General features: G+C 45.4%; 1 protein-coding gene across 1 annotated transcript in view; it reads right to left on the reverse strand.

Annotated features, from left to right (window-relative positions):
- Positions 1–394: 394 nt before the first annotated feature.
- The window catches only part of LOC106804819 (FMRFamide receptor-like), a 47,164-nt gene continuing 24,671 nt past the window's right edge, over positions 395–22,887 (reverse strand). The window contains exon 2 of the mRNA XM_014806167.1: positions 395–3,372. Within this exon, the coding sequence (XP_014661653.1) occupies positions 1,979–3,343 (1,365 nt within the window). The 5' untranslated portion in view covers positions 3,344–3,372 and the 3' untranslated portion in view covers positions 395–1,978. The remainder of the gene's footprint in view (positions 3,373–22,887) is intronic.

Here is a 22,887-nt window from a genome sequence, read left to right on the forward strand (position 1 = left end):
ACAAGAGAACCACGATACAATACTAAACGTTGACGTCCGGTAAATATCTGAAGCTAGATATGGCTACCACGACATAATCGCACGCAGTCGACGATACAAATATCTCGGCATACATACACATATCTATCACTATAAATTAACAAAATCAATCAAAATGGCAGGTAAAATTAGAATAATTCCATTTAGCGCATGCGTTTCTGCGTCTGTGTGAGTGTGTAAGCCTGTGTGATTATATGTGTAAGAAAAAGGTAAAATGCTGATTCCAACTAGAATCGCAAAACTAAAAATACTACTTAATATAAAGGTTTAAAGAAAAAGAAACGAATTTACTAGTTATTAATTAAGTGACGATCAACAAATTTAATACTTTTACATAATTTATTAAAGCTCAACATCAATGTACTTACTATACACGTTACTTTAAGCAGCCAAATGACAACATCTTATAACTTCATCAATGAAAGCTTCATTAGTTAATAGACAACTTTAACTCATTTTATTATTATAATTTAAAGCTGCTCTAAGTCGTTAAAAACGTTCAACGTTTTTAACAACCCGCGTATAGCCGTCGACCAATAGAGGACAATCATTCCGATAGTTTAGTTTCTCCGACAAGTTATAAGTAGAATTAGATGGAATTTTTTGCCGCTGGCGATTTAGAAATTAGGCGGATGTAATTTTCTCGGTACATTGAGCATAGTAGCTTGAGAAAGGGCGGTTGATGTTATAAAGGTCATTAATTTCATGATAACGGTTAAAAAAATACGATGGTAAGAAAATACACGACATTTCACATAAAAGGCAGAGAGCAGATTTAATAACGTAACATCATTAACAAAATTAGAATACATAATAGTTTACCTGTAGTTTACAGAACTATTAGCTAACTACGTGCAAGGCCGATCTTATACTTAGCGTTCAGACGCATAGATCATGCCGGCTAGACTGTGGCGAAAATATCTCCAGTTGATATCGCTATTGAAATGTATAGCGATTATACCGCTATATATAATAAGAGATGGCCATGTAGACAAGCATTTACACGTTTTCGATGTAGAGAAAACAGCTAAACTAGCGAATAGAATTGAACGATAAAAGCGGACAACTAAGAAATGTACGTCACATTAGACTACACTCCCGAGTATGTGGGCAGTAGATAAATGGAAGCGGAAGGCGAATAAAGATTCAGATGATGCACGCGCATGCATGCACGTTTGAATTTGCAAGTTCATGAATCACAACCGTATCGTCGGTAGAGGAGCCGATTGAAACATGATTGCTATTTCTGATGCGACGTTTCATGCACGACTTCCTACCAATCTCCGTGGTTCACATTTGCTTACGTGCGGCTTTGTATATAAGAGCGCAAATAAAACCGGTGAATGTGAGCCGGTACAACGTACATGCTGTGTATTTTATGAGCCGAATTCTCCCTGTTATTGACCTTTTCTGCAAAGCTACTACTTAGCCTAGACCGTACATTGACGGTGCTGCTAGTAATAGTGTACGACTAACTAGTATGGGTATGAGTAATATGACAGGCACTAACTATACAGAGATTTGCGTAATGAAACAGGCAGTAATTACACAGAGATTAGTTTTCAGTTTCAGTTAGTATTATCAGAACTAGATAATAGGGACCCCTTAGAGATTCCCTATTATCTACTTCTGGTATTATGCATGTTATAGAAAGAAATCACGTGTCCATCGGCGGTATTTGCTTAAACTCGGGATTTGAACTCGGAAACGTGCATTGTTACCAGCATTATCTGCAGACGGCTATGTTGTACAAAGTCGCAAGTGCGTGATATATGAACAGTTGGTTGATTTTTTGGAGCCAAGGTGATCAGTAGCGTTGTAACCTTCGTCGTATTTGCCACACGTCCGCCCTGCGCTTCGTGAGCACACGCATATATATACTCTTTCGTACAGAAACGATGCTAATCGTGTCCTAAGCCCGCAGGCGAAGCTTTCACGTTCACAAGCGCACGCTGTCTTTGGGATCGGTCAACGACGTCACCTCCGACACTATTATGTACAGCGAGTCGCTGGACTTCGGGCAGTTCCGACGTCCTCTTGCGGGCGCGACGCCGTTATTACATTGGTTCGGCGTTCGCGAGTTCGCATGGCGGTAGCCGCGCGCTAAGCCGTTGCTCAGCCGCGGACTCCGGCCGCTGGCTAAGCTCTCCAGGCTTCCCGGTATCGTACGCTGCGAGCGACAACTCGACCGGTACACGGAACTGCCGCTGGCCGAATGCTCGTAGAAGCTGGTGCCGTACATGCTCTTCATCGAGAAGGCGCGCGAGAAGGCGAGCGCCTCCGGCTGCCGCTGGCAGAAGATCTTCAGAAAGAGCAGCTTGAACTTCTTGCCGAAGATGCAGTAGATGATGAAGTTGATCGACGAGTTAAAGGTGACGAGCAGGTTGCTGAAGTGCACCATCAGCGCGCTGACGTAGAGCAGGCGCGCCAGCTCGAGTATGTTGATGACGACGGCCATCGTGTTGCAGACGAAGAAGATGGCGACGATGCAGATGAGCATCATTGCTGTGTTCATGTCCTTCTCCTGCCGCCGACTCATCTGTATGCGCTCGCTGCGCGCCTTGCGCACGGCGTGCAGTATGAGCACGTTGAAGATCGCCAGCGCGAGGAAGGGCACGACGTTCATGATCGGCAGGTACATAAGCACGTAGTAGATGACGTAGTAGTTCTCGTTCTTGCGCAGCTCCGACTTGCAGTGCTCGACGACGGTGACGTTCGTCACCGGGTCCGTCCACTCCTCAGTGTCCGTCTCCCAGAAGCGCGGCATGTTGTAGGCGAGCGACAGGCCGCTCACCATCGAGATGACGGTCTTCGCACGCGACATCGTGCACATCGAGCGCGCCTTCAGCGGGTGACAGACGGCGATGTAACGCTCGACGCTCACGGAGACGGTCAGCCAGACGGAGCCCGTCTGCGCGAACAACGCGATCGGGTACATGTAGCGGATCATGAACGGGTAGACGGCGACGTAGCCGGCAAGCACGTTCGTCTGCGCGTGCAGCTGGTCGTACATGTGCATCGCGGGGAAGGCGAAGCAGAGGATCGCCGTGATGATGAGCAGCGTGTCGTAGACGCTCAGCGCGCTTAGGTAGAGGTTGATCGACGAGCGCATCTCGCGTCGGCAGAGGATCGCTAGCGACATACAGTTACCGACGACTCCCATGACGCCGATGATCGGCAGCAGCTGTCCGCTGATGATGAAGCCGATGCGCGTTTCGTGGATGATCGCCTCGCGCTCGTCGTCACTGAAGCTGCCGTTGCCGTACGTCGAGTTGGCGCCGGCGTACCAAGGGGCTGCTGCCATCTTGACGGCCGGCACCGGGCAGGGATGCTCTGAAACACGTTGATAAGGAAAGAGAGAGTTAGAAAGTTCGCTGTCACGCTACTCACAAGCTGTCAAGCTGTCACGCTACCATTACTATACATAGTGCATTTACAATACAACTGCCGTAGATTTATTTAAGTATTGCTGATAGTCATTACTGCATGGTATCCAAATGAAATCTCCGCAATTTTTTTCATATTTCTCTATGCGATACAGCTACTTTAGCAATAAAAATTTTTTGTGGCTAGCAGCTCAGCAGCTTATATTCTTCTGCTGTTAGCATTAATATTGTAAGCTCGCACCCATGGATAGGCGTCAAGGGAGTTATCCAGAGGATATGCGATACCAGTACGTCACGAGACATTAAAGTAAAGTGCGCTGACGGAGTTTCGTCTGAGAGCTCGCGTCAAGACACCTTTAGCGCGCTTTTGATAGTTCATTTCTTTGCATTTCAATAGACATCCATTAGCAAGCGGTGCAGCATTACGATGGTATTCAGAAGGCATAACTGCCATACATACTGCACCCGTGCCCAGTCACTTAATCGCGTGCTTTTGATTTTTTGATACATGTGCTACTTCGGTAGCCAATGCAGTCGTTCATAGTTCACGCCTGCTCATCGTGTAAAAAACTGCGCTGCTGATAGACGAAAACCTTAAAGCGTAGCGAAGACGCATGATTCCCGTTGGTATATCCAACCTCCGAATTGTCTATTTCGCAGAAATACAAATTACATTGTCTCACTTTTTCCAGCGTTGCTTGCTCGCGCAGCATTTCATCAGAAATTAAACGTAACAGAGTGCTTGATCATTTGGGTAACAGCGTCACTGCTGACTCAGCACTGCCGCCTAGTACCTTGGCAGAGTTCCAAAATTTGCAGCGCATTTCGGACTCATTAAAGAATTCTAGCGCTTTCCTTCTAATGCAACCATGCATGCCTACAATAGGTAGTGTTACTGCTGGAGTAAATATCCAAGTTTCTAACCAAGAAAATCACGTTCACTTGGATTGATCCACTTCTGATAACCAATCGATTGTTAAGGGTAACACAGGTGCTGAACAACCCCGTTCTGTCTATAAACGAGAATGCTCGATTTTTCACATCGCAATCACAGTAAAATCTGTCGAATTATGGCGCACAATATTATTAATAACTAAATATATCCAGCTTAAAGCATTCGCATGGCAAAACCATTTACGGTGACTATACGCATGTAGGTCATTCACAACGAGCGCTTATAAGCTGCTGCTTCTGTTGCTGTTGTGGCCGCTGTTGCTTCTGTTGCTGTTGTTGCCGCTGCTGCATCTGTTGCTTCTGTTGCTGTTGTTGCCACTGCTGCTTCTGTTGCTTCTGTTGCTGTTGTTGCCGCTGCTGCATCTATTGCTTCTGTTGTTTTTGCTGCTGCTGTTGCTGCTGCTGCTGCGGCTGCTAATGCTGCTGCTGCTCCATTTATTATTACTATTAATATTATTATTATTATTATTATTATTATTATTGTTGTTGTTGTTGTCGTTGTTGTTGTTGCTGCTGCTGCTGTTGTTGCTGCTGTGTCAGTCTCTCTATATGCCTATACCTGTATTCTCAGTGTACTGCTGCTGACTGTCGATGAACGGTATCGGAATCGCATAAATCAACTATATGCCGTAGTCATTGTATATACATTAAGAGCTAATAATACTACCATTAGGTAGGTATTATCAGCTCCTGTATCATTAGTAGGTTTTATTAGCTCTTGTATACATGTATATTCTATTGCGTCGCGCTGACGCTATTGAGCCACACTGCTGCGTCAGCGGCTGCCACTCGCCAAACGCACACCTGTAAATTTCTTCTTTTTATTTTTTATTCGTTTGTATACACGCGCGCGGTGAGTGTGTGTGTCGTAGACAATTATTACCGGAATTATTTAGCGATAGAGAGTGCATAATAAGCATTAATACATTACGGCAGTGTGTACAATATTTGTTTATTTACTATCATATTATTATTATTATTATTATTTCTAAGTGGGATCACGGCATTAGCCGGTGCTTCTGGTTGACCGTGTCCCAACCTGCTGGACATAGGGATTCAATCCAGAATTTTGTGGTGCTTGATGTGTTCCAGTAGTTGCGATTTTTGCTGCACTTTTGCGCATGTGGTGGCCAGGAGTTTTCTTAAGGCTTTCTTTAAAATTATTCTTTATGCAGCCAAGGGCTCACAGCCACCACACTGTACAATTCTCGTCTTAAGCTATTCCACATCCCGGTGGATCCTAATTCGGATCTCCAAATCTTTTTATTTGGTGAGTTTGTCTCTTTCCTTTACCATGATGTTACAATCATCTGGTACGGCTACGTCAATCAACAGGCTCGCTTTTCTTTCCTGTTGTGGAGGCAGCTATATCAGGGCGGTTTGCAGTATCGTGCGATCTGTCTGCACTGCCATATCCCAGCCATTATGGTAGTATCTCCGATGTTGATAACTGGTCTGCGGAGTCATGTTCAACCACTTGTCAGTTACTTGCTCACCAAGTTGCACTGCCAGATGTGACCAGTGGCAGATAGCTGGCTACCTTGTTGTGGCGATTTATGTACTCGGTTGGGGCCAGCACAGCACATGTGCGATCCGGGCGATGAGTGTGGCTGAGGTCGTTCCTCTGCCTTGCTATTTTTATTATTATTATTATTATTATATTATTATCTATTGGGACGGCCCATGTGCCCCTTGCTCGGCAGAGAACGCACTATTGCTGCGGATGCAGCGGTGTTGAGCGCTGTCGGCCTAGACCGAGGTCTACGCGGTTACCCGGAGGATGTGTTACCCTAACTAGCACGGCAAAGTACTGAATTCGTAGCTACACAGTAGAGTACTAACGATAATAACACGGTAAAGTATTATAGTCTGTATAGCTACCCGTAAAGTACTAGCCGCGTAGCTACACGCGTAGAGTACTAGCCCGTATAGCTACACGGGTAGAGATGACTAGCCCATAGCTACACGGTAAAGTACGAAATCGTAGCTACAAGGTAGAGTACTATATAGGTATGTATAGCTACTCGGTATAGATGTAAGAGCATGATCTATGATATAATAGTAGAAAGAGCCGAAGTGTCGTTTTCCGTATCTCCTCCGAAACCGTGCGACGTATTCTCACGCGAATCGAGCTGTGGCATAGAACCTTCTGGGCGTCCCGAATACATTCGCGTACGTTGAGACGCGATTTTTCGATCGTAAAGTGACTTTTGGATGCAATTTCTAAAAGTTATGTGCGCGATAAACGTTCGGCTTCTCCGGACTCCGAAAACTTCGCATTGCATCGGCAACCCGCACCCAAATTTAAATCGCCAAATTCGCATGCGCAACAGCAGCACACGCCAAAGCCATTGCGGCTGTGCGGTGTATAAACACCCAAGCACTGGCGCTCACAGCTGTGAGAGCGAAAATTTAAGACAAACCCGAATACAACGAGAGACGGCTGCCAGTTGTGTGTGGTGTGTGTGTGTGGTGTGTGTGTGTGTGTGTGTGTGTGTGGCGCGCGGTGGTGCGTGTGCGGTGTGCGTGTGGGCGTGTGCGTGTGCGTGTGCGTGGTCGCGTGTGCGTGTGCGTGTGCGTGTGCGTGTGCGTGTCGGGTGCGTGTGCGTGTATGTGTGTGCGCGCCCGTGTGTGTGTAATGTGGTATGTGTGTGCGTGGGTGCGCGTGTGATTGTGCGTGCGCATGCCCGTATGTGTGTGAATACGCGTGTGTGCGTGCGTGCGCGCGTGTGTGCAGAATATTTGACAAGCGGAGGGTGTAACCGTGCCCGCGCTTACCGGCTCCCAATGTTCTGACATTTTTAGACGCCGTTTCGATTGTCTAAGACTGCAACACATACCACACTATATATACCATAACTTTTTGAAATTGTGTTAAACTATTAATGTGTTTTCCTCACGGTTTAGTGATAATAATGCTATAGCTAAATGTAGATTAAAGGTATAATAATAGCATTTATTAGGTGGAGCATTCACCTAGCATTGCACCAGCACATAAACGCACGCAAGAACGCACGCACGGCACGCACTAACGCACTCACGCACACCGGCACGCGCACACCCGCGCCACACAGCGCGACCCAAAAGACATTTGCGGCTGCGGTTAGTAAACCAGCCAATCACTGCCGCGCAGCTGGTGAGACGAAAATTTTAAGACAAACCCCACGAGATCCGGCTGCAGTTGTATGTGTGTGTATGTGTATGTGTATGTGCGTGTGCGTGTGTGCGTGTGTGGCGTGTGCGTTGGGCGTGGCGTGTGCGTGTGCGTGTGCTGTGCGCTGTTGCGTGTGCGTGTGCGAGGTGTGCGTGTGCGTGTGCGGGGTGGCGTGTGGTGTGGCGTGTGCGTGTGCGTGTGTGTGTGTATGTATGCATGTATGTATGTATGTATGGTAGGCGTGTGTGTGCGTGTGCATGTGCGTGTGCGTGTATGTGTGTGCGCGCGCCGTGTCTGTGTAAATTGGTATTGTGTGGCGTGGTGCGCGTGGGGTGATTGTACGTGGCGCATGCCCGTGTGTGTGTGTGAATGCGGTGTGGTGGCGTGCGTGCGCGCGTGTGTGTGATGCTTGTGTGTGCGCGCGTGTGTGTACAAATATTTGACAACGGGAGGTGTACCCTGACCTGCGCCCGTCCACTGACTTTCCAGAACATATATTTTCAAAAACTTACTCATGCATTTTGCTGTTGTTAAGAATTTGACTTATTAATGATGCTTCTAACCAGAATTATATTTCAAAATAATATCTAAAGTAATGAAATTGTACTATGAAATCACCCCCATTCCCTTTTTTTGAAAATTGTATGTATTTTAAGGTAAAGATTTCAGATTTTATATATATTTAGATACAATTTTTTTTAAACAAATATTGATGTATATGACTCGAATCTATCATATCAGTATTACTGTAATACATCCTCACTAAAAGTGAGAGTTAAAGTGTCTACGTCCGAATTTCCTGAAAATTTATAGTTGAAACCTTATTTTTGTAATTTTTTTATAGTCAAAAGTTAGTACCTAACGTTACCTAAAATATATCCTATAAGCTCTCGACGTGATTAAATGTTTTTACGTTGGTTAATTTGCAAAAATCTTGACGATTTGAATTAGTGTTACGTAACAACTATTACTACAATACTGGCGTCCACTCGGTTGCTGCGACTGGTTGCTGTGGTCGATGTCATCGTGATTGTGGTATGGTGCATCAAGTGGTGCCCAAGACAGTTTTCTGTTTTGATTTGTGTTGGCTATTAGAATAGTACAATATAGGAAAACTGAATAATAATATGGTTCATGTGTATTATGTTTGAAAAATTATTATTAAAACTGCGAAATGTTCTATTTGTGTTTTTTTAATTTTCTGCCAACAAAAATGTTTGTGACATCCCCTTCAGGATCGATCGAGAAGTTAGTAAACTAAACGTAAACAATGGTGGGCCGACCAGTGCATCGGAAAGAAAATGAAAGAGAAAAAAGCAGAAAGAAGATTATATGAGAAACTACCGCTTAAGTTTACAAGGAATTTTCATGGCTACCACAATAATTTTGCCAATGCCTCGTTTACCGCAAATGTTCGCTATATCGGCTAGTTGCGTCTGGGCGCCACACAATAATTTTCGAATTCATGGCGGTTGTTGTTGAATCGAACGTTTGGTTACATCGAATGCACCGGCAAATTAGGGAGTATAAAGAAGGTATATGAGCATGAAAAGTAAATAGAAACGCTAATTGTATTTCATACATTTTATTTTGTACAAATAACACACAAATATACTACTTTCTGGTGCTCGAAATTCGTGACGTAGACAGTTTAAATGGTTAAACCATCATTCTCAAATCAGACCCCACTCAAACCCGTCTGGAGGACGGGTAATAGCTAGTATGTATAATATGTACAAGGGCGGATCCAGGATTTTTGAAATGGGGGTGTCCATTAAGAAATAAAGGGCACTTTTTCCTGCTTAATTTTTGTGGTGTTTTCAAAAGCTGCCGAATGCCCCCCCCCCTAGATCCGCCCCTGATGTATAGAGCGCTAACTCGCAGCTACGCGGTAGAGTGAGTGTAAAGCTGGGTTTACACTGCCAACTTTGTGTTGGCGAATTGGCGAACTGGACCAACTTTCCAGCGCTTTATCAACCGTTCTATGAACTGTGCAGTGCGTTTACACTGACGACTGCAAGTTGGCCAACACGATCGAGCGGTTAGCGTCGACTGCGAGCTTACGCGTGGGGCGATGGATATAGGCATTATTGCATGTATAAATTCGCGGGGTACGGCACCTACAGGCGCAAAGACTCGTGCACAGTCACATGCAGAGTAAGGATGCCACAAGGGCAGTGGATTACCGGAGAGGTTGCCCATTGGATTTGTCCATGTTCGTGCTGCCAACCTCCTCCTCGTGTGCACATGTGCGTGTACGTACGCGCACGCGTGCACCTTTCCCCGTCTACAACAGATGGACATGACCGCATACCGTGCATGTATACGCGCATACACGCGTGCGTGTGTGTAGGCCTACACGCATGCGCACACGTACACGCATTCACGCGTTCGCGCACGTACACGCGTACGTGCACATACACGCGTGCGCGCACATACATGTGTAGCGCTGCTGCATGCGCTCAGGCCTAGCACCTAGGCGTGCGCGCGTGTGCGTGTGCGTGTGCGTGTGCGTGTGCGTGTGCGTGTGCGCTGTGCGTGTGCGTGTGCGTCGTGGTGGCGTGTGCGTGTGCGGGTGCGTGTGCGTGTATGTGTGTGCGCGGCCCGTGTGTGTGTAAATGTGGTATGTGTGTGCGTGGGTGGCGTGTGATTGTGCGTGCGCATGCCCGTATGTGTGTGAATACGGTGTGTGCGCGGTGCGCGCGTGTGTGCAAATATTTGACAACGGGAGGTGTAACCGTGCCGCGCTTTACCCGCTCCCAATGTTCTGACATTTTTAGACGCCGTTTCGATTGTCTAAGAGCACACAATACCACACTATATATACCATAACTTTTTGAAATTGTGTTAAACTATTAATGTGTTTTCTCACGGGTTTTAATGATAATATAGCTATACTAAATGTAGATTAAAGGTATAATAATAAGCATTTAATTAGGTGGAGCATTCACCTAGCATTGCAAGCCACACTAAACGCACGGCAGAACGCACGCACGCACGCACTAACGCACTCACGCACACCACGCGCCAGCGCGCACACACGCGCACACACGCGCACACCAAAAGACATTGCGGCTGCGGTATATAAACAGCCAATCACTGCCGCGCACAAGCTGTGAGACGAAATTTAAGACAAACCGCCAACGAGATACGGCTGCAGTTGTATGTGTGTGTATGTGTTAGTGTGTATGTGGCGTGTGCGTGTGTGCGTGTGTGCGTGTGCGTGTGCGTGTGCGTGTGCGTGTGCGTGTGCGTGTGCGTGTGCGTGTGCGTGTGAGTGTGCGTGTGCTGTGCGTGTGCGTGTGCGTGTGCGTGTGCGTGTGCGTGTGTGTGTGTATGTATGCATGTATGTATGTATGTATGTAGGCGTGTGTGTGCGTGTGCATGTGCGTGTGCGTGTATGTGTGTGCGCGCGCCGTGTCTGTGTAAATTGGTATTTTGTGTGCGTGGGTGCGCGTGTGATTGTACGTGCGCATGCCCGTGTGTGTGTGTGAATGCGGTGTGTGCGTGCGTGCGCGCGTGTGTGTGATGCGTGTGTGTGCGCGCGGTGTGTACAAATATTGACAACGGGAGGTGTAACCCTGCCTGCCGCCGGTCCACTGACTTTCAAGAACAATATATTTTCAAAACTACTCATGCATTTTGCTTTGTTTAAGAATTTGACTTATTAATGATGCTTCCTACCAAAATGATATTTTCAAAAATAATATCTAAATAAGTGAAATTGTACTATGCAATCACCCCATTTCCATTTTTTGAAAAATTGTATGTAATTTTAAGGTAAAATTTCACATTTTATATATATTTAGATACATTTTTTTTAAACAAATATTGATATATGACTCGAGTCTACATATCAGTATTTACTGTAAATACATCCTCAACTAAAAGTGAGAGTTAAAGTGTCTACGTCACGAATTTCCTGAAATTTATAGTTGAAAACCTTTATTTTTGTAATTTTTTATATCAAAAGTTAGTACTAACGTTACTAAATATATCTAAAGCTCTCACCGCTGATATAAATGTTTTTACGTTGGTTAAATTTGCAAAAATCTTGACGATTTGAATTAGTGTTACCTAACACTATTTACACAAAATGGCGTCACTCGGTTGCTGCAGCTGGTTGCTGTGGTCGATGTCATCGTGATTTGTGTATGGTGCACAAAGTGGTGCCCAAACAGTTTCTGTTTTGATTTGTGTTGGCTATAATAGAATATACAATATAGGAAAAATAAATAATATATGTTCATGTGTATTTATGTTTGAAAAATTATTATTAAAACTGCGAAATGTTATTTGTGTTTTTTTAATTTTCTGCCAACAAAATGTTTGTGACATCCCCTTCAGGATCGATCAGAAGCTAGATAAACTAAACGATAAACAATGGTCGGGACCGACGCTACTCAGTTCTGGGTTGACCGTGTCCCAACCTGGGACATAGGGATTCAATCCAGAATTTTGTGTGCTGTTTCCAGTAGTGCGATTTTCTGCACTTTTTGCGCAGTGTGGTGGCCAGGGAGTTCCTTAAGGTTCTTCTTAAAATTATTCTTTATAGAGCCAAGGGCTCCAGCCACCACTGGTACAATTCTCGTCTTAGTATTCCACATCCTCCGTAATTTCGATCTCCAAATCTTTTTATTTGGTGAGTTTGTCTCTTTCCTTTACCATGATGTTACAATCATCTGGTACGGCTACGTCAATCAACAGGCATCGCTTTTCTTTCCTGTTGTGGAGCACTATATTAGGGCGGTTTGCAGGTATCGTGCGATCTGTCTGCACTGCCATATCCCACATCATGGTAGTATCTCCGATGTTGGTAACTGGTCTCGGAGTATGTTAATACCACTTGTCAGGTACTTGCTCACCAAGTTCACTGCAGATTGACCACTGCAGATAGCTGGCTACCTTGTTGTGGCGATTTATGTACTCGGTTGGGGCCAGCACTGTGCATCCGGCGATGATGTGGCTGATGGTCTCTTCTGCCTTGCTATTTTTATTATTATTATTATTATTATTATTATTATTGGGACGGCCCATGTGCCCCTTGCTCGGCAGAGAACGCACCATTTGCTGCGATGCACGGTGTGAGCGCTGTCGGCCTAGACCGAGGTCTACCGGGTTACCCGGAGGATGTGTTACCATAACTACACGGCAAAGTACTAATTCGTAGATACACAGTAGAGTACTAACTAGTAACTACACGGTAAAGTATTATAGTCTGTATAGCTACCCGGTAGAGTACTAGCCCGTAGCTACACGGTAGAGTACTAGCCCGTAGCTACACGGTAGAGTACTAGCCCATAGCTACACGGTAAAGTACGAAATCGTAGCTACAAGGTAGAGTACTATATAGTATGTATAGCTACTCGGTATAGATGTATAGAGCATATCTATAATATAATAGTAGAAAGAGCCGAAGTGTCGTTTTCCGTATCTCCTCCGAAACCGTGCCACGTATTCTCAAGCGAATCGAGCTGGGCATAGAACCTTCTGGGCGTCCCGAATACATTCCGCTACGTTAGAACGCGATTTTTCGATCGTAAAGTGACTTTTGGATGCAATTTTCTAAAAAGTTATGTGCCCGATAAAACTTCGGCATTCATCGGAAACCCGCACCAAATTTTAAGATCGCCAAATCCGCATGCGCACACACGCACACACCAAAGCCATTGCGGCTGCGGTGTATAAACACCCAAGCACTGCCGCTCACAGCTGTGAAGCGAAAATTTAAGACAAACCCGAATACAACGAGAGACGGCTGCAGTTGTGTGTGTGTGTGTGTGTGTGTGTGTGTGTGTGTGTGTGTGTGTGTGCGCGCGTGTGCGTGTGCGTGTGCGTGTGCGTGTGCGTGTGCGTGTGCGCTGTGCGTGTGCGTGTGCGTCGTGGTGGCGTGTGCGTGTGCCGGGTGCGTGTGCGTGTATGTGTGTGCGCGGCCCGTGTGTGTGTAAATGTGGTATGTGTGTGCGTGGGTGGCGTGTGATTGTGCGTGCGCATGCCCGTATGTGTGTGAATACGGTGTGTGCGCGGTGCGCGCGTGTGTGCAAATATTTGACAACGGGAGGTGTAACCGTGCCCGCGCTTACCCGCTCCCAATGTTCTGACATTTTTAGACGCCGTTTCGATTGTCTAAGAGCACACAATACCACACTATATATACCATAACTTTTTGAAATTGTGTTAAACTATTAATGTGTTTTCTCACGGGTTTTAATGATAATATAGCTATACTAAATGTAGATTAAAGGTATAATAATAAGCATTTAATTAGGTGGAGCATTCACCTAGCATTGCAAGCCACACTAAACGCACGCAGAACGCACGCACGCACGCACTAACGCACTCACGCACACCACGCGCAGCGCGCACACACGCGCACACACGCGCACACCAAAAGACATTGCGGCTGCGGTATATAAACAGCCAATCACTGCCGCGCACAAGCTGTGAGACGAAATTTAAGACAAACCCCAACGAGAGTCGGCTGCAGTTGTATGTGTGTGTATGTGTATGTGTATGTGTGTGTGCGTGTGTGCGTGTGCGTGTGCGTGTGCGTGTGCGTGTGCGTGTGCGTGTGCGTGTGCGTGTGCGTGTGCGTGTGAGTGTGGTGTGCTGTGCGGGGTGCGTGTGCGTGTGCGTGTGCGTGTGGCGTGTGTGTGTGTATGTATGCATGTATGTATGTATGTATGTAGGCGTGTGTGTGCGTGTGCATGTGCGTGTGCGTGTATGTGTGTGCGCGCGCCGTGTCTGGTGTAAATTGGTATTTTGTGTGCGTGGGTGCGCGTGTGATTGTACGTGCGCATGCCCGTGTGTGTGTGTGAATGCGGTGTGTGCGTGCGTGCGCGCGTGTGTGTGATGCGTGGTGTGTGCGCGCGTGTGTACAAATATTGACAACGGGAGGTGTAACCCTGCCTGCCGCCGGTCCACTGACTTTCAAGAACAATATATTTTCAAAACTACTCAATGCATTTTGCTTTGTTTAAGAATTTGACTTATTAATGATGCTTCTAACCAGAATTATATTTTCAAAAATAATATCTAAATAAGTGAAATTGTACTATGAAATCACCCCATTTCCCTTTTTTTGAAAAATTGTATGTAATTTTAAGGTAAAATTTCAGATTTTATATATATTAGATACAATTTTTTTTAAACAAATATTGATATATGACTGCGAATCTACATATCAGTATTTACTGTAAATACATCCTCAACTAAAAGTGAGAGTTAAAGTGTCTACGTCACGAATTTCCTGAAATTTATAGTTGAAAACCTTTATTTTTGTAATTTTTTATATCAAAAGTTAGTACTAACGTTACTAAATATATCTAAAGCTCTCACCGTGATATAAATGTTTTTACGTTGGTTAAATTTGCAAAAATCTTGACGATTTGAATTAGTGTTAGCCTAACACTATTTACACAAATGGCGTCACTCGGTTGCTGCAGCTGGTTGCTGTGGTCGATGTCATCGTGATTTGTGTATGGTGCACAAAGTGGTGCCCAAACAGTTTCTGTTTTGATTTGTGTTGGCTATATAAGAATATACAATATAGGAAAAATAAATAATATATGTTCATGTGTATTTATGTTTGAAAAATTATTATTAAAACTGCGAAATGTTATTTGTGTTTTTTTAATTTTCTGCCAAAAAATGTTTGTGACATCCCCTTCAGGATCGATCAGAAGCTAGATAAACTAAACGATAAACAATGGTCGGGCCGACCATGCATCGGAAAGAAAATGAAAGAGAAAAAAGCAGAAAGAAGATTATATGAGAAACTAACCGCTTAAGTTTACAAGGAATTTTCATGGCTACCACATATAATTTGGCCGAATGCCTCGTTTACCGCCAAATGTTCCGGCTATATCGCTAGTTGCGTCTGGGCGCGCACACCAATAATTTTCGAAATCATGGGCGTTGTTGTTGAATCCGTGACCGTTTGGTTACATCGAAATGCACCGGCAAATTAGGGAGTAAAAGAAGGTATATGAGCATGAAAAGTAAATAGAAACGCTAATTGTATTTCATACATTTATTTTGTACAAATAACACACAAATATACTACTGTTCTGGTGCTCGAAATTCGTGACGTAGACAGTTTAAATGGTTAAACCATCATTCTCAAATCAGACCCACTCAAAACCCGTCTGGAGCGACGGGTAATAGCTAGTATGTCTAAATATGTACAAGGGCGGATCCAGGATTTTTGAAATGGGCGTGTCCATTAAGAAATAAAGGGCACTTTTTCCTGCTTAATTTTTGTGGTGTTTTCAAAAGCTGGCCGAATGCCCGCCCGCCCTAGAATCCGCCCCCTGATGTATAGAGCGCTAACTCGCAGCTACGCGGTAGAGTGATTGAAAAGCTGGGTTTACACTGCCAACTTTGTGTTGGCGAATTGGCGAACTGGACCAACTTCCCAGCGCTCTATCAACCGTTCTATGAACTGTGCAGTGCGTTTACACTGACGACTGCGAGTTGGCCAACACGATCGAGCGGTTAGCGTCGACTGCGAGCTTACGCGTGGGGCGATGGATATAGGCATTATTGCATGTATAAATTCGCGAGGTACCGCACCTACAGGCGCAAAGACTCGTGTACAGTCACATGCAGAATAAGGATGCCACAAGGGCAGTGGATTATCGGAGGGGTTGCCCATTGAATTTGTCCATGCTCGTGCTGCCGACCTCCTCCTCGTGTGCACATGTGCGTGTACGTGCGCGCACGCGTGCACCTTCCCCCGTCTACAACCGGTGTACGTGAGTGTATCTGCCGTACACAGATAGACATGACCGCATACCGTGCACGTATACGCGCATACACGCGTGCGTGTGTGTACACGCATGAACACACGTACACGCGTACGTGCACATACACGCGTGCGCGCACATACATGTGTAGCGCTGCTGCATGCGCTCAGGCCTAGCACCTAGGCGTGATGCCGTGCGAGTGGCGCGGGCAATGAACCGGCGAGCGACGCACGAGGGGACGATTACTAGACTCGGCGCCTTTGATGCACGGTATGGGTGTTTAATGGCCCTTAAGAACATGTGTAGTAAGATTATATGTACTCACAGCGATACAAGCATTATTAATACATAGACCACGCTTCATTTTAAAACCCTAACCCCAACACGCACACAGTTGCGAAGTTGGTGCAATTCGCCAATTCGCCAACACAAAATTGACAGTGTAAACCCATTACTGGTTGTAAGCTACGGCGCGGTATATCTAGTTGTCCGGGTTGCGGGGGAGTAGTGTGTGGGTGGATACACCCGGTTTCCCCGAGTAATAAATACTCGGAGCGGGGGCGGTACAATGGGCATAAAGTCGTCATGGATTCTTGTCTCGAGCTCTGTGCATACGTCGTCACCACACCGCAGTGCGTGTGTGAAATGAGCCTCGCACGGGTCATAAACACGATAAGGTGACCTAGCCGCTCTCTTCCGAACTTTTAGTGAGAAACGTATTAGACATCCTAGTCGGTAACACCAGCAACACCGAGCGAAGTGTAACGTATTTGTAACAAACTCTCGCGAATTTCTATGTCGCGGACACTCCACGTTTTTTTACATTTCGGAATAACTTTTCAATGCGTTTATTATTAAAACGCGACTGTTTAAGAGGGCATTCGCATTAAATATTAATAACTTCGTAAAGGGCTCTTATAAACGGCGACTTTCCCATTTGACAAATGAATGGAAGATAGTTTCGCGTCACGTTTCTCAACGACCCGCGAGGATGATAAAGGAATACTTATATAGTATACATAGTCGCGCTTTAATTTATGCTTGCTTATAGCTCTATACATGTGTCGAGGCTGTACCATTGCGATGCGGGTAAGCAAAGCTGAGGCAGCTGGCGTGCGTGTGGAAAGTAGCTATTACTCACGGTCTGCCTCTGATGCAATAATACTCTTGGGAATGTACATGCTTTGCATAGACGAGAATTTGATGGTCAATTCAGCGCCAACGCGGATGCGTTTTAAAGCGAAATCTACAGGTTTGAACGTGAAATATGAGCACAAAAGAGCCAATAACGACTAATAGGTGCTTTTTCTGGGCATCAGCTGCGTTCACTTCATTAGCGGTTGCTTGCCCATCCAAGATTTTGAAGTAAGAGATAACTTCTAAGTAAGGGATAACGTGGTAGTTAAAAAGCCATAATGCATAAATGCATATAAATGATATATATATATATATATATATACCTATATATTATATATATATATATATTAGCTCTTGATAACACGCGCGCGAACACACACACGCAGATACACGCACGTACTCACGCACGCACGCACGCACGCACGCGAACACATATCTATGTATGCGATAACCGCATTCCATCGCAGGGCTCTGCCTCTTTTATTCATCCATCTTTAAATGAGAGCCATAGCTCTCCTCTGTGCGTTCCTCAGTGCATGTCTGTCTGTCCGAATGTCCACAGGGCTGCCGACTAACGACCTGCATCGGTCTGCCTACACGTCAACCTGCGTGCTCGGTAAGCTAAGCTGCGGCGCGGACATTGGCGTTATCATCTGCAGGAAGCATGCAGCTTCACTCGCACCCCGTGCATGGCAGCTCATTCGTCAGCGGTATTCGCGGCGGCTTGCGACGTCTGCTTTAATTCGAGGCCTGTTGCTAACGCGACGCCGCGTGCTTTGACTCGACTCCATTGAGAATAGCGAGCGCATGGAACGCGACATGCACAGTTTAGCTTCACTCCATTTACGTGGCGTACTTTCAGACTAACTAGACTATGCTGTCAGACGGTGGTCTGGTTGTAACGGATTGAGTGGATGGGCACGCAAGGCCGCACGAGCGCGAACAGCATATCCTACGTCTACATTTCCGTTTGCCTCGCGCGTAATCAAGTCCTATACTGTGTACGCCGTCTTCAGATTAGCAGCTAAATAGATGAATGTGTGTGTTTAGACACGGGATAAGAGAGATGTGGTTCAGCGAAGGACAGCACGAGAAACTTAAATTGCGTTCCACTGGTCGGTTACAAACGCATTTATGGGCAGAGTGCCACGTGCTGAGGCCGCATATACAGTAGCATGGCGATGTCGAGCTTCAAGTAATAAATCAGTACAGTCGTGTTTATTGATGCGTCTGAAACCTATTACCCGTATTTTGGCTGTGTCATGACATGCCTATTAACAGACGTCCATATTATCACAGCGTAGGATAATTACGTACAGGGCATTGCATATTAACCAGAAACGAAGCCCAAAAGGTCATACGTAACCGTATACTGTGAGTATTTAGCAGTACGACAAAGCTGTGGTACGACTATCTGGTTTATCTAGATCTTCCCCACAGCAGATGTTTTACGTTTCGATCCTAATTCTCGTGCCAGTTAATACTACATGCACCTATATATAAAATTCAGAGTGTAACTAAAACTCATCGCAAAGGAAGCTCTGCACGATCACCTACTACTCCCTAAGGGTCGGTGGTCAGTATTCGTAGCTGTGACCTTTTGAGTGCGTGAGTCACATTTGCATGAACATGCCTTGCACCGCTCAATACTCACTTATGCTAAAATATTCTGACACCATAAATATATATTAATAACCACCAGAGCATCAGAATTCAACCACAGTAGATTTATTCTCCTACTTCGAATTTTGTTTGACCTTGCAGGATGCACGTATGAATATTATGCCATATTTCTGAAATTCTTTTTATTTCGCTATCTTATTTCTTATTTATTATTTATGACAGCTAAGAACACACTATTAAAATTGTACGCATCGCGACATTTTGGCATATCAAAATCGCCCGTAGCTGTTAAACCCCGATATTCTAAAACCAATTCCACATTCTCTCTCTCATCACTAGACGTTCAATATAGAACTGTATTTACAAAACGGTACGGTGGCGAATTCAAAAGCAACTATTAATTGGGTTAATAAATTATAAGAAAATTATGCCAAAAATTTCAATGATTTATTTCTTTCTTAAAATGGCGATAAATAATTTTGTGACCTTAGCAAGATTATAATTTATTGATTTTTTTCTTCAAACCATCGGTTTTATGTGGTAATTAACTAATATAATTGTGTACGGCACACATTTGTTCCACAATTCCTATAAAATCATTTAAGTATCGAGATAAATTACAGCGAGGACGGCGACAACGACAATGACAGCAACAACGACAACGAAGGCCATAACGACAGCGACGACCATAGCGACAATGACGGCGACAACGACAACGACAACGAAGGCCATAACGACAGCGACGACCATAGCTACAACGACGGCGACAACGACAACGACAACGACAACGAAGGCCATAACGACAGCGACGACCATAGCGACAACGACAACGAAAGCGACAACGACAACGAAGGCCATAACGACAGCGACGACCATAGCGACAACGACGGCGACAACGACAACGACAACGAAGGCCATAACGACAGCGACGACCATAGCGACAACGACAGCGACAACGACAACGACAACGAAGGCCATAACGACAGCGACGATCATAGCGACAACGACAACGACAAAGAACGCGACAGCGACAACGACAACAAAAGCAACAACGACAGCGGCGATCATAGCGACAACGACAACGACAACGAAGGCAACAAAGACAACAACACCGATGGAGACAGGAACAGCGACAGCTGTAGCGACAATGACCATAACGACACAAACAACGACACCGATGGAGACACGAACAGCGACAGCGAGAGCGACAATGACATGGCAGTGACAACGAAAACGACAACAACAGCGGCAAGGACAACGACAACGACACCGACGACCGTATTATTGCATAACCTTGCAATCGATGACAAAGTAAAGACAATATAAAGCTGGGTAATGTCGTTTACATCGTATGAAACTTCGTAAAAACTCATTTTGTTGCGACGCTACAAGAACACCTAATATCACAAAGTAAATAGTCACGACATTACATTTATTTAGAAATTCGATTGCATTATGATAGTAAGCATCACTATTTAAATGCCCATTGAGCGTAAACATTGCTGTTAGCCCCGTCTACCAACTTCAACCGTTCTACTCTAGCATGCTGCTCTGCTAACCCGCACCAATTACTTAAAAGGATGTTCCTCTGAGCCCGACAGTCGGCGGATGTGAAGGAAGAGTAGGGAGGCGAGCGCAGTCGACTTTCCAATTTCTTAACAGAGACTGTCTCTTCGCTGGCCCGTGAGATACGTAATCGGTAAGTAGAGCTGTCAATCACTGTTATAATGGGAAGCAATCGCTCGCCTTACGGCCGCAATTACGCGAACACATGACAGCGCCGGCTACGGACAGTATCGCGTGAAATCACTATTATTTTTGAAATAATAACGTCAACTCGCGGGGTGAACGTAATCGGCTTTGCATTTCGCGAATCTCGGCTCGTCGAATCATCTGCTATTAGCGCTCGCGTTCCGCTGAGCACGCGCTCGCTCATGACTGCCGCGAGTCACGACAGCGGTCATCGTAAATATTTTATTTACGGACCGAATGCGTGACGTCATCGTCGGTATCGTACGCGAGAAATCGATAGCGATCGATTTCGCTTCAGGACGTCGAGCGAGTTCCGCGTAGGCACATGTGCGTGTCTTCATCTTAGAGCCGGCAGGGTGCTGGCAGGCTTATATCGCTGCGCTTATATTCCTCGGTAACGGCAGTTGGCCTGTGGTTTATATCAGCGGGAGGGACGTACATCTGCTCCTGCCTATAGTCACTTAGTGAGCGGGACGCGCGAGGAGTTGGTAGCTAATTCAAAAAATGCCGCGGAGACGGTCAACATGCCGCAGCACGTTTACAGCAAGCGCGCACAGTTGCGAGTGTTCGTGCTCGTCTGTCATCCTCGAAGGTTTGTAACGATATTGCAGGTTCCTCGCGGCAGCAGCCGAGTGCGGTAAAGCGCTCTCGTTGCGTGCCGCGCGCTCCGCTATACTCGCAGATCGCACGCAGAAGCCAGCACGGCAGAGGCATTTCCCGCTAATCTTTGATCGCCGCCGCCCAGCTCACACTCGTCAGTCTAACCACACGCACACCCATCAAACGCTACGACAAATCTAAACGAATTCTCGGCGCGTATTAGCAGCATCGTCAATCCGCACAGGTTTACCGGCGCTGGTCGCGCTCACTGCGGCTCGTTTCAACTGCGATTAACGGAAGCGCGGAGTTCACTTCAATTTCGTCGGCGAGGCGGTTCGAAAACGCGCAGGTGGGCGCTCACAGAAGCCGCGAGTATACGACATACGTCCGTTAGACTTATAATATATATATCTATACATACATATATATATATATATACTATATATATATATATATATTATATATACACGAAATCACTGTGGAGAGATGGTTATGCAGCGGCGCTCGACTTGACATCGGATCAGCATTGATTATTTGATGTAGACAGTTCGCGTGCTGATACCGTCCGATTATAACGTAAGTAATTACCTTAACGGGCGTATCGCGAACTTAAATTCCCGCGCCCTAGTCCGATGGTGGGTGGGTGTTGAGGTTCATGCGCCGTGATTTCGCTATTATAGACTCGCAATTCGTCCACCATGAGGAGCGAAAGCACACATTTTTAAAAATAACATATCGACGCACATATATGATATTTAACTAGCCTGGGGCCACCCGGATTTTTTGGGGGTTACTGCTTCTTCTGCTATTTTCATGCGTTTTCTGCTATTGCTTGTGCGTTCGGCGATTTTATTCGCGATTGCCTTGATTTGGCCTGACGTATTGTTGAGCGCTATAGGATTGCTATTTACTTTTCTCAGCTGCGCCTAACCGCGCCACTGTGGCGTTTCCTTTTTGACTTTTCTGCTGCCAGTGTATATAGTGGAGCGCTGGGATTGCTGTTAAGTTTTTCGTGCTGCGGTTAGTATCTTATTATATGCACCTACCATTGCCCCACCCCGCCTCCCAGGAGAAAAATTACTCGCTAATAGCGCAGTCAGCGAAAAGTATTGTCTGTTGATAGTTTTCGTGGTTAAATCATGTTGCCGAATCCACGTAATTTCCACTATACACTGACAGTAAATAAAAGTCCTATGAACTATAAAAAATTATATGAAACCTACCACAATACTGAAAAAATTAAGAAATTAAAATTATTGTGTAAATTAAAGAAATAAAATTGCCTAAAGTTGTTTTTTTTGGCCCCTAAAATGCGTTGTTCGCCCTACCCGTGTCCAGTCATTAATAGCGTGCTGGTGCTTTTGACATAAATGCAAAGAACATGCGACTTGATTTGGATCGCATTAAATTGAGTAGGAGGCGGTGAGGGGTATTTATAGCCCCACGATCATCGCGGACATTTATGAAACAATACATGAATGAATTTTCTAATTTT

Source organism: Priapulus caudatus, unplaced genomic scaffold, assembly GCF_000485595.1.
Source record: "Priapulus caudatus unplaced genomic scaffold, Priapulus_caudatus-5.0.1 Scaffold88, whole genome shotgun sequence".
NCBI classification, from domain to species: domain Eukaryota; kingdom Metazoa; phylum Priapulida; class Priapulimorpha; order Priapulimorphida; family Priapulidae; genus Priapulus; species Priapulus caudatus.